A 17710-nucleotide genomic window follows, 5' to 3' on the forward strand; every position below is an offset into this window, starting at 1 on the left:
ATCCATCAAGTATCTGGGTGTGACTATTCGAAATGATCTCAAATGGAATGATCAGATTACACAAGCAACAGGCAAGGCAAACTCTAGATTGTGGTTTATTGGTAGAATCCTGAAGCGATGCAGTCCTTCAACAAAGGAAATTGCTTACAATACGTCCAGTCTTAAGAGTATTTTTCATCTTTATGGGACCCTTACCAGTCAGGTCTCATTCAAGAAACTGAGAAGGTCCAAAGAAGAGCAGCATGATTCGTGACTGGTACATTTAGCCGTCGTGCGAGTGTTACAAATCTCATAGAAAGTTTGAAGTGGGATACACTTAGAGACAGACGACGCACTAAATGGAAGGGTCTGCTCACTAAATTCTGAAATCCGATCTTCACCAAGGATGTAGAGCATATATTATTACCGCCAACTTTTCAAATCACGCAATGATCACCACTCGAAGATAAGGGAAATCTGAGCTTGTACTGAGGCATTCAGTCGTTTTTCCCTTGTGTGATCCGTGTGTGGAAAAGGGAAGGGGAGGGGAGGGGGGGGGGGGGGGGGAGTAATTTAACCCACTGACCTCTTGAGTGACTAAAGTATGGCTACAATAAAAAAGGAACTGTTCCTACAGCTCATATTTCACACAATACTAGTCTGGAGTTCAAGTTCTAAGTTAGCTACGGCATGTGTGTACTCTTCATCCCCCTGTTTATAATTGCACTATTTTCACTGTTCCATCTTCTTAGGCTCAGACACATTTTGAATGACAAGTATATCTATAATTCATATAGTTCTTCTGACTGTCCAGCTCTGCAAGCTGTGCACAAGTTCTGTGACATGGAAATCAGTAGACACTTTGTGATCAAAAGTATCCGGACATCTCCAAAAACATACATTTTTCATATTAGGTGCATTGTGTTGCCAGGTACTCCATATTAACGACCTCAGTAGTCATTAGACATCATGAGAGAACCATATGGGGTGCTCCACGGAACTCATGGACTTCGAATGTGGGGAGGTGATTGGGTGTCACTTGTGTCATACGTCTGTACGTGTGATTTTCACATCCCTAAGTGCACTGTTTCTGATGTGATAGTGAAGTGGAAACATGAAACGACATGTACAGCACCAAAGCATTCAGGCCAACCTCATCTGTTGACTGATACAGACTGCTGACAGTTGAAGAGGGTCATAATGTGTAATAGGCAGACACCTATCCAGACCGTAACACAGGAATTCCAAACTGCATCAGCATCCACTGCAAGTACTATGACAGTTAGGCGGGAGGTGAGAAAATTTGGATTTCATGGTCGAGCGGCTGCTCATAAGTCACACATCACGCCGGTAAATGCCAAACGATGCCTCGCTTGGTGTAAGGAGCGTAAACATTGGACAGCTGAACAGTGGAAGAACGTTTGGATTGACGAACCATGGTACACAATGTGGTGACCCGGTGGCAGGTTCTGGGTGTGGCGAATGCCCAGTGAACATCACCTGCCAGCACATGTAGTGCCAACAGTAAAATTTGGAGGTGGTGGTGTTATAGTGTGGAAGTGTTTTTCATGGAGGGGGCATGCATCCCTTATTGTTTTAGGTGGCACTATCACAGCACTCGCCTACATTGATGTTTTAAGCACCTTCTTGCATCCCACTGTTGAAGAGCAATTCGGGGATGGCAATTCCACCTTTCAACACCATCGAGCACATGTTCATAATGCATGGCCTGTGGTGAAGTGATTACATGAAAATATCATCCCTGTAATGGACTGGTATGTACAGAGTCCTGACCTGAATCCCACATAACACCACTGGGATGTTTTGGAACGCCGACTTCGTGCCAGGCCTCACTGACTGACATCGATACCTCTCCTCAGTGTAGAACTCTGTGAAGAATGGGCTGCCATTCCCCAAGAAACCTTCCAGCACCTGACTGAACATATGCCTGCGAGGGTGGAAGCTGTCCTCAAGGCTAAGAGTGGGTCAACACCATATTGTATTCCAGCATTACTGATGGCGGGCACCACAAACTTGTAAGTCATTTTCAGCCAGGTGTCCGGATACTTTTGATCACATAGTGTATCTGATACAAATTACTACACTTAACTCCACTGGTTACTCTTGTCCGTATCATTCACACTTTGGTCCACTTCTTAGAGGCCACCCATTGCTTCCTGCAAAATTTCCTAAGCTGTCTCCCTGCACTTCTAAGCAAAACCAGTGCATTAACCATGTACAGACCGCAACCCAGTTGTCCATTCAGCAGCAGTGTCGAAACCTCTCGTCAAGACAGAAGTGTAGGGATCTGGGATGCACCCTATCGCATTATGAAATTATGCACCTCTTCTTCCTCATGTGTTGTCCGACTTGACACTTGTACTTAGCCTTAAAACTATCACTTATCCTCTTTAAACTAGTCATCACACTTCGCAAAATGATCAATGTGTTGCAATACATAACACTGATTCCCTACCAGACTAAACACATTAAGTTTCACTATATGCAGCACGTTTTTAACAATTTATGTGTTACCACTACAATGTGAAGGCAGCTAGTTCATGTACAAGTATAAGAATTTGGCACCAAGAACTTAAATCTATTCACAAAAAGTAAGTAATCTGTAGTAGAGTCACTACAGAAGCTTTATAATGCTCATAAGAACTGGAGAACCATCACTCAAACCTTAAACTGTATCTGTAACCCCTGAGAGACCTGTCCAGTGCACTGTCCTCCAAGACTTAAGGCATTTTCCTTGCTAGAACCTGCATCACTCAACAATACACCACAATCCTTCATTGTCACAGCTTCATAATAAATCATCTTCACTATAAATCCTCAATAATTCATAATAAAGCTCAATGTCTCAACTCACAATCACCTCAGAGACCAGTCCAGTATACTGCACTGCATGAGGTTATCGAGATAACTGATTTAATTTAGCCATAGGTGCTTTCCCTGTTACAGATCGGGTTTCTTAGTAAACTATGATATTCCATAAGAATTCCTAGCACACGATACATTCTCCCTTACACCAATTCCGACAGTCATCCTAGGTGGATTTCTTGCCACCATGCTCACTTTTTCTGGACAAACCTGGAGCAGTCTTACTGATGAAGTCAGTGCCAATGATTTGTCACACACTCATGTGGTGTCTTCAGTTTATTGCTGCTTTGAGTAAGTGCCACGCGATTCAAAGAGAAAAAAAAACCCAAACCATAAGATACTGTTGCGACACTAATCTACATTTCACTTTGTCGGCGCTGTCCCACAGTTTACAACTAATTTGCTAGAAAATACAATAAGCAAGATGTGTGTGCAAAGAAAGGGAAAAGAAAATAAAAGCTCTGCACAACTACTCAAGCATTTTGTGGACATCAAACAACATATCTATTCGTGAAGGTGCTTTGAGAACTCGTAAAATTATAACTTAGATGATAACATTAAATTACATCTACACTTGTTCACTATTTACACGTTCATCTCCTACTTACACTCGCATGAACCTCCTAACATACAACTGTTTAAATCCCCAACATTTTCTACACAGAAATCAAAAAAGGAGACAGATGTAAGATCAGGAAATATGGGAAAAACGGACCTCACAAGATATTACACATACTGCTACTTACATCCTTCGCTTATAATTGCAGTACTTCTGCTAATCCACTGCTACCATAGAGTACTGGTGCAGCAAGATGGACAGTCACACGTGAGTTGCTGGGCATTGCATGTGCCCAATTGGGGAATATTGTTGCAATCGTTGTAAACATACCAGCCCTTACAAACCTTAAACAGTTGCAGCTGGACAAAAATCACATATTATACCAAACATATTCCCAAAGTGGCACAAACCAGCCCTAAATCAGCTGTGCTAGAAGGATGTCAAATTTGTGTGGTTGGTCACCTGTCAACAGGCTCAGCACCTTAAAGACAGCCTCAAGGCAGTGCTTTGCCTGATACAGGATGACCCAAAAGTCTGATAACATTTGAAAATTCAATACTTCATGGAATAATATATGTAGAGAGGTAAAAATCGACACACATACTTGAAATGACATGGGGTTTTCTTGAAACAATAAGGCGTACAAAATGACCAACAGATACTATATAAAAGCAGTTATTAGCAGAAGAACTGATTTTTAGCAACGACAATGTTCTTTATAATAAATGCTCAACAGGTAGGCCGCCATTCATCAACAATATCTGCAGTCTAGGGACAATGTTGTGAACAGCACTGTATGAAATATCAGAAGGTATGGTAAGAAATTGTCTTTGGAAGTCGTCTTTTAGCATCCCTACTAAGGCCGGATAATCAGAGTAGACTTGTGACTTCAGGTATCCCCAGAACTAATAATCCAACTGATTGAGGTTTGGGGACCTGAGGGGCCAAGCTTAATGGATGTGATGGATCAGCATGCGATACTCAACAAATTATGGGAGCAAGAGGTCTTTCACAAGTGTAGAAATATGGGGTAGAGTGCCATTCTGCATAGAAGTCATAGCTTTCAGCAGGTGTTTATTAGTTACTATCTATGATCTGACTCCTCTAACTGCAGCTAATTTTATCAGGGTGTATACATGGACAAGGAAAAAAAAATTCTTGGATTTTTCCTGGATTTCCCGGTTAAAAATACACTTTCTCTCGGATGAAAACACACTTTTTCTGTGTTATTTAGTGCTGGTATATTTTCCCTCGGAACTGTAAAACTTATCAATCCTTTGAATGGTTAGGTTTTTATACACGGGCGTAGAATTTCCCGGCATTTAGAAAACGAAACTCAGGGAAGAAAACTCCTTTTGGAAAGATTTTTGATGTGCAGCAACAGGTATGCTGCATATTTTCGTATTACGAAAGTGTAAATTCGAATTCCACCAAACACCGCATGTTACTTTCTGAACCATTGTAATCGAGATTGCGCTGCGCTTTTGTAATCCAGTCATAATTCATGCCACGTGATCCCACCAGCCGATGACAGCGGATATTCGGACCACAGGACATGTGATGTAGTCAGCTAATAGCAACACCACTGTTAAGTAGTTCGGATACACAAACACGAAAAGTTAATGCTTTAAATGAATATACATAGTAATGCTACACGAAAAGCAAAGCTTTCACATATAACATTGGTCTCTAAGGTTAATAAGCTGCAACAGAAGCTAAGCTTTCACATATAATGTTGATAATTTTGTGCATGTTACTCTTTAAGATACATCACACAAATGTGCCAGTAAAATTTTTAGCCGCGTCCAGTGACTTGTCCTCAAAGTTTTCCACAAATAAATTAGCTACAGCAGAGGAGAGAGAGCTTCCCATAGCACTACATCAATTTGTTCATAATAACGACATGAATGATCTTTTGGGCTCTAAATACTTCTAAATGGCTCGTCATCAAATGCTCTGTGATTTAAAAAATTCCTCGTACATTCTCGCACATAGTTCAACTTGCGTAAAAGGAAATTTACTTCGAAATAACGCTTTTCAAACCACCATTGGCAATATTTTCCTGCGACCTGTTAGAAATAGGCTCGTTTCAGCAGTCATCAGAGCGCCAGATAACAGGCGCCACCGCACTTCAGCAGCTGCTATGACTCAGGAAGCCCGTATGTTCATACGTGTAAAACCTCAGAAGATTTTACATTATGTCATACAAGAAAAAAGACATCAGAAGATACTCCAAGAGCACCGGAAATTCGTGAAGCATACTAAAATGGCACATTTAAAGTGCATACTTAAAGAGCACATTCATATGTCCAGATTCCTAATGAAGCAGGCCTCGACCTGATATCAAGTTTTTCAGTTGGGTTTCGGGATGTAAATTTTCTTTGAGTGCCAGTACTGTATTAACTCATTTTTGATTCTTTATTATGGCATAATGCCACAAGTGCTAGAAGATGAAAATGTGCACTTGAAATGCAGCGAGCAATTGAAATTAGCCGATAGTGTGGAACTAAACACTTTGTTTCAAACACATTGACTGACTCGGAGTAAAAGATTAATGAATACCAAATCTATTTAGCAAACCGACAAAAAAAACTTCATTGTTCAACAAGGCGATTAATGCATGGCTGTCAGAAAAGTGGAATTAAAATCTGAAACTAATATCGTATATTAGCCTTCCGTAATTATGTGAATGTATTTTAATTCACTTGATAGCTCCCGGCCACAGAAATGCATTTTGTTTTCATTTGACGTGAGAGCAGTAAATGAAGAGGAAACAGCAAAATCATTAAGTGTAAACACAGGTCATGGGGAGACTACACACTTCCCCACTATAACTCAGACTGCTTTGCGCATCAGCCTCAGATCTACGATATTTGTGAACTGGGGCAATACTAAGATAGTGGTGCCCCCCCCTCTCAGCTCCCCTCCATTGAGCGTTTGAGATACGGTGCCAAAAATCTGAAAAAATCGAATTTTCAACAATATGTTCATTTTGTAGCGCACATCTTTCTGAAGAGTCTGATACATAAAACATGTATGTTCGAAGATAGGTAAGGCATGTTATTTGGTCTTAAGTGTGCCAGAGTGCAGTGACACCCCGCTTCACACAGCATTCTCCTATCGCATGTCACTGTATTTCGCTCCGTGGAACTGAAATGTGTATATTTTGTACTGGATGCCATCAAACTATATTCAGGATAGTGGAAATTACAATGTTCTGTGGTGCTTCTCCTGCTCCCAGTCGCCCAGTTTGACATCCTGCCCCTCTTTTTTTAAAAAAATAAAAATAAAAAGTAAATAAATAAATTAAAAAAAAGGCCTCTCAATTAATACTGGATTGTATTATTTGCAATCAGAAGAACAAGAACACTTCAGAAAATTTGCACTCTTTGTTGCCTGTTAGCTAATAACTTTGTTTTGGGTGACATAAAATTAAATATTCGATACATAAAATGAGTAAAGACAAGAGACAAACAATACAGTACAAATTTATTCAATCCTTAGCTTCTAGCATTGCTTTCTCTCTAATCTTGCTACAGCTTTACATGGTGTGCTTTCCTTTCTACGACAGAATCTATTACTTCAAAGTTCGGCAAACGTTTTGCTACATGAAAAATCGAAATATCGCTGTCTAGCACTGCGTAAGCTGTTAATACGAATAGTACCCAACACTGGTGTGGTTTCTCTATCAGATTATGTCTATTTTGTCACTGTCTGCTACACAAAACAAAACAGGCCTTTCTAACACTGCAGAAATTGTAACACAAACCAAATAAATGAGACTGTTTTGGCACAAATGGTCATTTTTATAATTTGACAGAATATAATTCATGAAGGCCAACATAAAATGCCTATTAGGCCTACTACAAGCAAAAAGCTTTATGTTAGAAAAAAGTATCACATTTCATTCATACACACAAGTTTCTCAAGCATGAGATCGAAAAGTAGTAGTACGAGAGTTTTATATAAATTTGGAATAGTCATATTCTTCCCTAATTTGTGTGGTGTCCCCGTTTCTTCTCCTTCCTCCCCCTAACAAACAATCTTGTCACGACTAATTCTGGAACTATTCCTGCCTTTGTCAAAACTTATTCGCCTGTTAACTTCACTAACCCTGCCAGAATCACCAGTTTAGTTATCCTTGATTATTCTCTGGTTAGGCGTTGTTATGTTCGTACAAATCATTTTCCGCACTATTTCCAGAATAGAACTTAAGCGGCTGCTAGACAGGGGCTGTACAACTTGCCCTTACTAGTGTAGGGATCTGTCCAAAAATTTTCTGACAAAATTTCATTTCTCGGGATACACCGAGAATATAATACGTAATCTTCTTACCTGTTATTCCTGTTAGTCATTTATTTCCACTCTGGTAGTTTGAATCTATGGATTTCCCTAGTAATTATAACAACACTGATCATTTGCAAATCCAAACAACGGCATAATCAGACAGCGATTGGCATTCAATCATTCGTCTTTACTCCGCTCAGCTCGTATAGCCCAGTCCTCTTTTGCCTGAAGGAAAGTTTACTTCTAGATGCGACAAGGATTCCCCCTGACAGACATCATGTACACTATGCACACATTCCAAAATCAAGTTATGGTGTTCCCCCCCCCCATTTCACATTTCACTTTAGGGATGATGGACCTGGCAACACATTTAATGACCTGGCATTGGTGCCAACACTGAACGTGCCTGTCACATCTGCCGCTTCAGACTTCTTGTATATGAGACAAATGGCACCTGCCATCTACGTTACCATTTGTGCAGGATTTTTGACACTGAGAGGGTGCATTGCATCCTGGTGTTGACAACAGACCTCAATTTATGCTGATGCAGTTCCAGGCCATCTGTCACCATAACAGTATCGAACAGCCGACTACTGCACCCCCTTTCAGCCTGCCTCCAACGCAGAGGGCTGAGCAGTGGCTGCAGACATTCAATACTCAGATGGGGGAGGCCTTGCAGGTTTCACCTACTAAGGATACCCTCTACAGCTCCCTCGCAAAATATACGTCTACTGCTCGACAGGATCAGTCAGATTGAAATACCACATGGGCACTTTTATCACTACATTTTAGGTCTCCTGCGTACTGTGCAGTACGCCCAACCTGCATACGGGCCTCCTTACATGGCAGGTGCCTGTGTCTGAGAACTCACATTTGGGTGGCAGCATCCAAGGTGGAGCCAAAGTATTGTCTTAGGCCACAGGACATTCAGCTGTTAGAAGGCATGTTCGCTCGACCCTCCATCCTAATCAGCTTTGGCTGTGCCTGCAGTTGCAATCGGTGCTCCCACCACTCTCAGCAATGGGCAAGGCAAGCAGCTGTGACTCAGTCTTATTTAATACTTACTTACATTACTGACCCTGTGGTGGACTTTGACTTTCTGGTTAACATTACTGGTATTTGTTTGGTGTTCAGCTCATGCCAAACATGCCTTTGTTCACAGTTTACACATTCACATTGGGATACATAAAACAAGTGACAGCTGTGAGGGAGATTATGAAGTCAAAGTCTCTTAGAATATGGACCATACAGACATAAAGTTAACTGAGTCATTCATTTCGTTCTTTTACCTTAAATGTTTGTGTGTTTCTGGCAAGCTTAATAATGCTGCTAACAATCCCATGAAGCTGTTGCAGGCTGCAGCCAACTCATCTTGTTCTAATAGAAGGTCCCACAGACGATTCACAATGGTTTCAACTTGATGAGGTAACTGTTCCACTATATTGCTTGCAACTGGAATTAGTGCCGAAGCTGCTACAGCACCAACATCATCAACAGGGTCACTCAGTCCACCGAGCACAAGGGGGAAAGCCACTGCCAAAAGTTCCTTGACCATATCCTACAGAAACAAGTTGTACAACAATAAATAACTGTTAAATAATTTCCAACATAAATTTTGAATGCTGAAAAATAAATTATTTAAAATTAGCACAAGGAATAAATTGCTTGTTTCTAACAAATCTGAAGAAAAGTTATGGGGTATACTTGTTGAATATCCTATTTTACTTTCAATATTAAGGGAAGGATAGATTGCTACTCACTATATAGTGGAGATGTTGAGTCGCAGACAGGCATAACAAATGACTGCTAAACAAGTATGATTTTGGCCAAAAGCTTACTTGTTTAGCAGTTTTTTTGTTGTGCATGTCTGTGACTGAACATCTCCATTATATGGTGAGTTGCAATGTACTCTTTTTTTAATACTGTCATTATTCCATACTGAATTTTTCACTACTTCAGTTTCACTATGATTTTCACTATGATGTTGCTCTAAACTGTCCTCACTATTCACCATTTATTCTATTTCAGCAATATTATTTACATTTTTATTATTTTTGATTGGATGACGATAAAGCTGCCACTCTATAAAATCAATTAAGACAACTCATTACCCTGATGAGCTCTGCTGTCAGCACTACTCTGTTGCACTTAAAGGAAACTGAAAGAAACATGCAGAGGTTTCATTATATTTCTTGGGCTATTAAGTCCACAATTAGAATTTTTCCTCCAGTTCCAGCACACATTTGCTTCTGACTATGTCACGCAAAGAGATCCAAGTCATTCGATGACTCCTCCAATGTGGCTATTTAAATTTATAAGCATACCTTGGATCACAGTCTAAAGCCCATAAAACAAAACATCTACGATGTAAATACTGGCTGTGAAATCCTACATAGTATGTCACAGAAATAGTTTCAATAATTTATGAGTACTTTATTAAGAATGACCTAGAAAATGTCACTTACATCACACATCGAATCAGTATTCGTGACCACTCAAATGGTTCAAATGGTGAATCATATTCTGGCAACGAACCACCATAAAGAGCTAGGGGTAGGAAGGGGATGGGAAGGAGAGGGATGGGGAGAAGAGGCAGAAGGTTACAACAAATTTACTTCCAGCATCCCAAATACCATTGATTATCACCTCTATTTCTGAAATCCAGAGAAGAGGGTTGGAAGCAAGGCTATCTGTATTTTAACAGATGATTCAACATATTAAATAGGGACAGTGATGTCTGTGTCTTCTGCTATAAAATGAAATTATGCTGGTTTAAAGGTGCAACAGTTTTCTCACCAACTGCATTTATAAATTCATAAGTGATAATGAAGAAGATAAAGACTGGTTTCTCTACAAGACTCTTCTGTAATAATATCACAATTATAATAGTTATTACTTTGTTCTTGACTTGCATTATAAATTTAGATGAATTTAGAGACTCTCAGTTCAAGAAAGATCAAGATACATTCCAGAAGTCCAACATAACCAATCCCTGCTGAAATCCTTTGGCCTTTCCCAGAACCTCTCCCCTGAATCCACAACCACCTTCTATGTGCTCCGTAAAATCCACTTACTTAACAATCCTGTGCACCCCATTGTGGCTGGTTACAATGCCCCTAGCAAAAGAATCTCAGCCCTTGCTGACTAACATCTCCCATATTAAAGATACCAACCACTTCCTGCACTGGCTTTCCACCATCCCCACACCCTTACCTCCCAGGTCCCTACTCATTACTGTAGATGTAACCTCCTTATACACCAACATTCCTCGTGCCCATGGCCTTGCTGTGATTGAACACCACCTCTCCCAAAGCCCAGCAGATTCCAGACCAACCACTTCATTCCTCGTACACCTAACCAACTACATCCTAACCCATAACTACTTCACCTTTGAAGAGGAGATATACAAACAAATTCGTGGCACAGACATGGGCACCAGCGTGGCATCCTCCTATGCCAACCTCTTCATGGACCATCTAGAGGAGACATTCCTAGCTTCCAAAAACCCCAATCGCTTGTCTAGTTCAGGTTTACTGACGACATCTTGATAATCTGGACTCAGGGCCAGAAAACATTATCCTCGTTCCTCCACACTCTCAACACCTTATCTCCAATCCACTTCATCTGGTCCTCCTCCACTCATCATGTCACCTACCTAGATGTTGATCTCCTCCTCTCAGATGGCTCCATCCACACCTCAGTCCACATCAAACCCACCAATCACCAACAGCACCTGCAATTTGACAGCTGCCATCCCTTCCACACCAAAAAATCCCTCCCATGCAGCCTGGCCACCCATGGCAGACACATCTGCAGTGATAAGACCTCCCTTGCCCAGTATACTGAAGGCCTCACAAAGGCCTTCGCAGACAGGCAATATCCCCCACACTTAATACACAAATAGATCTACGGTGTCATATCGCTCCCCAACACCTGACCCTCACATACACACCAAGAACCAACCAGAAAGAAGCACTTCCCTGCCTTGTGGAAGACCCAGATGCAAGACCTGCCCTATCATCTACCCAGCACCTCCTACTCGAGTCCCGTCACATGCTTATCCTACCCCACCAGAGGCCTGGCCACCTGTGAATGCAGCCACATTACATGCCAGCTTTGCTGCAACCAATGCACAGTGTTTTACATTGGTATGACAACCAATCAGCTGTCTACCAGAATGAATGGCCACTGTCAAACTGTCACCAAAAGCGAGGTGGGCCACCCAGAGGCGCACCATGCAGCAGAACACAACATGCGAGATTTCAATGGCTGCTTCACAACCCGTGCTATCTGGATCTTCCCCACCACCAACAGCTTTTCTGAGCTGCACAGATGGGAGCTATCGTTACAGCACAGCCTTCGCTCCCGTAACCTCCCTTGCCTAAACCTAGTCACTGCCCCCCCCCTCCCCAACCACCCACCCATTTGTGTGTGTGTGTGTGTGTGTGTGTGTGTGTGTGTGTGTGTGTGTGTGTGTGGGCGCGCGCGTGCACGTATGTACACACACACCATCCCCCGTCCCAGTACCCCAGCTCAATGCGTGTCAATTAGATCTGTGCTCACATCTCAATCTGTGAAACTGTGTGCCTAGCCATCTGCCACCTGCTTCCTCTACCTGCACCCCTAGCTAGCCCACAGACTGCTTCCCACTTTCCCATGAGCCACTAGACTCCCCCCCCCCCTCAAACCCCCTCCCTGCCTCATGCCTCTCTCCGACCCTCCCCTCACCTCTCCCCTTTCTTCATTCCAAAAGCTAGCAAAGCATTTTGTTTGTGTACCTTTCCATGACAGCAGTGCTTCCACCTTTTGGTGAGTCTTCTCTTTATTCCTAAATAATTCAATAGATAATAATTAAAAAGAAAAAAAAAACAAGAAAATTATGTACAGGAATTTGGAACATATGCTAAACTATAAAACTAATTCAAATTCTTAGCAATGTTGCACAGCTAATGCTTTCAGCAGTCTCACGTTAATATACATTTAGAATACATGACTAAATTGAAGATGTTTGGGTAACTCTAAAACTTTTCTAATACTTGTCTGCAGCACAACTGAGGAGGGGAGATGGGGATGAACACTTCAAAGATGTTGGGGCATTAAATCAATCAATATAAAAAAAAGGAAAGAAAACAAAGCCATTAACTATGGAGTGGGGCAAGGATCAGTAACAGGGCCATTATGAGAATAATGAACAGTGACCAAACTGTGGAACACGTTGAGAGAAGAACATACATTTCTGCAAACATCACAGCACAAAGACTCTTGTAAAGTGGACTGGTTATAAACCTTCAGCTCCATCATATTCATAATGAAGCACGTATCTCAATGTGCAGACAAACAGCTTCTGTGCACAGTAAACCATGGACTCTTTGAACCGTCCCTGCAGTTGGGAGCGATAGTGTGGGGAAGTTCAGATTCAAGACACCAAAATAGTGTTCACATAACAAGAAAGATCAATTGAGATCATATTTACAAGAAATACTTCTGAAACTACTTCAAAAATCTAAGCAACTTAATGTTTACATCTTTGTACCTACATAAAACAATAATACAAATCACAAAAGATAATGCAGAGTGGAGTACAAATGATAGTGTGTACACCCACAACAAACAGAGGAAGGATGACATACAAAGCATACCCCACTGACTGACAATGCTTGAAAAAAGACCTCAATATTCAGGTACCAAATTACTAAGAAGCTCACCTAAAAGCTTGCTTAACAGCTTGCTAACTTTACACAGAACCTCAAAGACTATCTGGTGGAAAAGGAAATTTACTGCATTGAAGAGTACTTACTTATAACCAATGCTGTTAGAATGTAAGAAGAATGGTTAGGAAGTATGTGATAATTAACACTTTCTGTTATTTACATGTCCTATTATTATACGTACATTTACCGTACATCATGTATAGGGTGACCAGATGCAATTGTTTAAAAAGGAGGACAAACAGCTTCAAAAAGGAGGATAAAGGAAGAAAAAAGAGGACACATCAAACGAGTCAACTGCAGATGAGGATACCACCCATCAGCTTTGGACAAGTCATGTGACTGCCGGGAATTACCGGTAAAACTAGTAGTTAATTGTTACTGATGGTCAGGTGGTGGTTAACTGAGCAATATAAAAAAAATTAAAAACATTGATTGTGGTGACAGTGTGGCGTCAATTGTTTTGTTATGTCAACAAAACAGAATTGTTTACAAAGCGAAAAACATAAGACCATTCACCTCCCTTCATTCGACGCACCACTACCAACATCTTCAATTCAAGCAGCAGCTGACGACATGTAAACTGCACTTTAACCTTCCGAATACAAATAAATAGAAATGACTATGAAACAATGAAATAAAACCATGACAGTTAATCTGTCGAGTTATTTCTTACCTTTATTGGCCATTGAGACGTACGTTCCAGCTCCACATATCTTACATTCCACTTCAAATTCATTTCTCCCTTTCTTAATGCCAGACATTTGCAGGAAAGGACATTAGAAAATGTACACTTTCATTTAGGCATAGCCAAACATTTTACGTAACTCATTCGGTTAAAAATTATACTCACAAATCACACGTGTACTACAGGACGCCAAGCCAATACAAAGTGTAAATACGAAACGAGAATTTTAAATAATAGATATTTGCATATGCAGCAACGATCGACGATCCTGGTGCCACCTACTAACACCACCTTCATGCGTGTTTATCACGAAGGCTGTGCCAATAGTTAAAGTATTTAAGAAAAGAGCAATAGAATGGGACGAATTGTAAATTTAACTGTATCACGCTCAACTTTGCGAAAAAGCCAGATACTGTAAAAATCCGCCCGGACCCCGACAAAGAGCTAAAAAGGAGGACATGTCCGGATTAATCCGGACACCTGGTCACCGTAATCATGTAGTCCTACAGGATCAAATAAAATTCAGTTCAATTCAATTCAATTCGGTATTGTCTGTAATACCACTTAAGTGAAAAATGAATGAATCTAGTGCATTTTTCAATTTTTTATGGACCCTTAGCAATTAGAAAAGAAGACATGAAGAAACTGAAGTACAGAGGTGCCATCAAGAAAACAATTCAAAAGTCAAAATCAAAGATAAAAAGATGAGACACTTTTGATTATATTAACACAGTTACTTAATTCAAAGTTTGAAACATTAACTTATGTGTTACTGTAAAAATTAGCAAATACCTCCAGCCATCCTGTTTAAATCCAAACTATTCCTACTAGTACTCTAAAATTAACAAAATGAGAATGGCGCACAGTATTACCATGCGTACTGCTAACAGGTACTTCAGTCCCAGCAAGCCTCCATGTCTTGCTTCCCAGTCATTCTGCTTTAGCAACTGCAGCAAAATTGTCAAAACCCCTCTGACACCATCATTTGTCATAAGATGTAGAACAGATCCTAAAAGAAATGATTTTAATAAATAATTATTTATTCCATTTCATACAAACAATATCACACAAATGCACAACTGGCTATGGCCATCAAACAAAAAAATCAAGTAGAACAATACATGATCATGACAGGAAAACATAATATTACAACCAAAATAATGTTTGAATACGTGAAGAAGTGCCACATCCAAATCAGAATTGGGTACATCATAATGTTTGGTATTAATAGTTCATGGAATCTTATATTCCAAATCCTATGCACCTGTTACTGGAACTGCTCCACAATCACGGAATATGTGATTACATTAAATCTTTAAGAAATTTGGGAGCTCTAAAGTGACTAACATGAGGGGGATTTAAAATCTATTAATACTCATGTAATACCCTCTCTTACAAGAACTACAGCACATTAGAGAACTTTTGTGAAATACAACAAAAATGTCATTCCTGAAATTCAATTGCAGTACATGTCTTCAATGTTAGGCAACACTAGGAGAAAGAGGGGCAGCCTTTTCAGTAGTTGCAAGGGCAACAGTCTGGATGATTGACTGATCTCGCCTTGTAACGCTAACCAAAACGGCCTTGCTGTGCTGGTACTGTGAACGGCTGAAAGCAAGGGGAAACTACGGCCGTAATTTTTCCCGAGGGCATGCAGCTTTACTGTGTGGTTAAATGATGATGGCATCCTCTTGGTTAAAATATTCCGCAGGTAAAATAATCTCCCATTCGTATCTCCTGGCAGGGACTACTCAAGAGGATGTCATTATCAGGAGAAAGAAAACTGGCGTTCTACGGATCGGTGCGTGGAATGTCAGATCCCTTAATCGGGTAGGTAGGTTAGAAAATTTAAAAAGGGTAATGGATAGGTTAAAGTTAGATATAATGGGAATTAGTGAAGTTTGGTGGAAGGAGGAACAACACTTTTGGTCAGGTGACTACAGGGTTATAAACACAAAATCAAATAGGGGTAATGCAGGAGTAGGTTTAATAATGAATAGGAAAATAGAAATGCGGGTAAGCTACTACAAACAGCATAGTGAAAGCATTATTGTAGCCAAGGTGGATACGAAGCCCACACTTATTACAGTAGTACAAGTTTATAAGCCAACTAGCTCTGCAGATGCCGAAGAAATTGAAGAAACGTATGATGAAATAAAAGAATCAGATTGTGAAGGGAGACGAAAATTTAATAGTCATGGGTGACTGGAATTCGGCAGTAGGAAAAGGGAGAGAAGGAAACATAGTAGGTGAATATGGATTGGGGCTAAGAAATGAAAGAGGAAGCCGCCTGGTAGACTTTTGCACAGAGCACAACTTAATCATAGCTAACACTTGGTTCAAGAATCATGAAAGAAGGTTGTATACATGGAAGAACCCTGGAGATACTAAAAGGTATCAAATAGATTACATAATGGTAGGACAGAGATTTAGGAATCAGGCTTTAAATTGTAAGACATTTCCAGGGGCAGATGTGGATTTTGACCACAATCTATTGGTTATGACGTGTAGATTAAAACTGAAGAAACTGCAAAAAGGTGGGAATTTAAGGAGATGGGACCTGGATAAACTGACTAAACCAGAGGTTGTAGAGTTTCAGGGAGAGCATAAGGGAACAATTGTCACAGATGGGGGAAAGAAATACAGTAGAAGAAGAATGGGTAGCTTTGAGGGATGAAGTAGTGAAGGCAGCAGAGGATCAAGTAGGTAAAAATACGAGGGCTAGTAGAAAACCTTGGGCGACAAAAGAAATACTGAATTTAATTGATGAAAGGAGAAAATATAAAAATGCAGTAAATGAAGCAGGCAAAAAGGAATACAAACGTCTCAAAAATGAGATTGACAGGAAGTGCAAAATGGCTAAGCAGGCATGGCTAGAGGACAAATGTAAGGATGTAGAGGCTTATCTCAATAGGGGTACGATAGATACAGCCTACTGGAAAATTAAAGAGACCTTCAGAGAAAAGAGAACCATTTGTATGAATATCAAAAGCTCAGATGGAAACCCAGTGCTAAGCAAAGAAGGGAAAGCAGAAAGGTGGAAGGAGTATATAGAGGGTCTATACAAGGGTGATGTACTTGAGGACAATATTATGGAAATGGAAGAGGATGTAGATGAAGATGAAATGGGAGATATAATACTGCGTGAAAAGTTTGACAGAGCACTGAAAGACCTGAGTCGAAACAAGGCCCTGGGAGTAGACAACATTCCATTAGAACTACTGACAGCCTTGGGAGAGCCAGTCCTGATGAAACTCTACCATCTGGTGAGCAAGTGAAACAGGCGAAATACCCTCAGACTTCAAGAAGAATATAATAATTCCAATCCCAAAGAAAGCAGGTGGTGACAAATGTGAAAATTACCGAACTATCAGTTTAATAAGTCACAGCTGCAAAATACTAACGCGGATTCTTTACAGACGAATGGAAAAACTAGTAGAAGCCAACCTCGGGAAGATCAGTTTGGATTCCGTAGAAATGATGGAACACGTGAGGCAATACTGAGCCTACGACTTATCTTAGAAGCTAGATTAAGGAAAGGCAAACCTACGTTTCTAGCATTTGTAGACTTAGAGAAAGCTTTTGACAATGTTGACTGGAATA

General features: G+C 40.5%; 1 protein-coding gene across 1 annotated transcript in view; it reads right to left on the reverse strand.

Moving 5' to 3' along the window:
• LOC124774960 (TATA-binding protein-associated factor 172) overlaps positions 1-17710 on the reverse strand; it is a 307412-nt gene that overhangs the window by 240962 nt on the left and 48740 nt on the right. Inside the window, exons 9-10 of the mRNA XM_047249684.1 lie at positions 14980-15116; positions 9001-9269 (exon numbers count right to left, since the gene is read on the reverse strand). Of these exons, the coding sequence (XP_047105640.1) occupies positions 9001-9269; positions 14980-15116 (406 nt within the window). The remainder of the gene's footprint in view (positions 1-9000; positions 9270-14979; positions 15117-17710) is intronic.

This window comes from Schistocerca piceifrons, chromosome 2, assembly GCF_021461385.2.
Source record: "Schistocerca piceifrons isolate TAMUIC-IGC-003096 chromosome 2, iqSchPice1.1, whole genome shotgun sequence".
Taxonomy (NCBI): Eukaryota; Metazoa; Arthropoda; class Insecta; order Orthoptera; family Acrididae; genus Schistocerca; species Schistocerca piceifrons.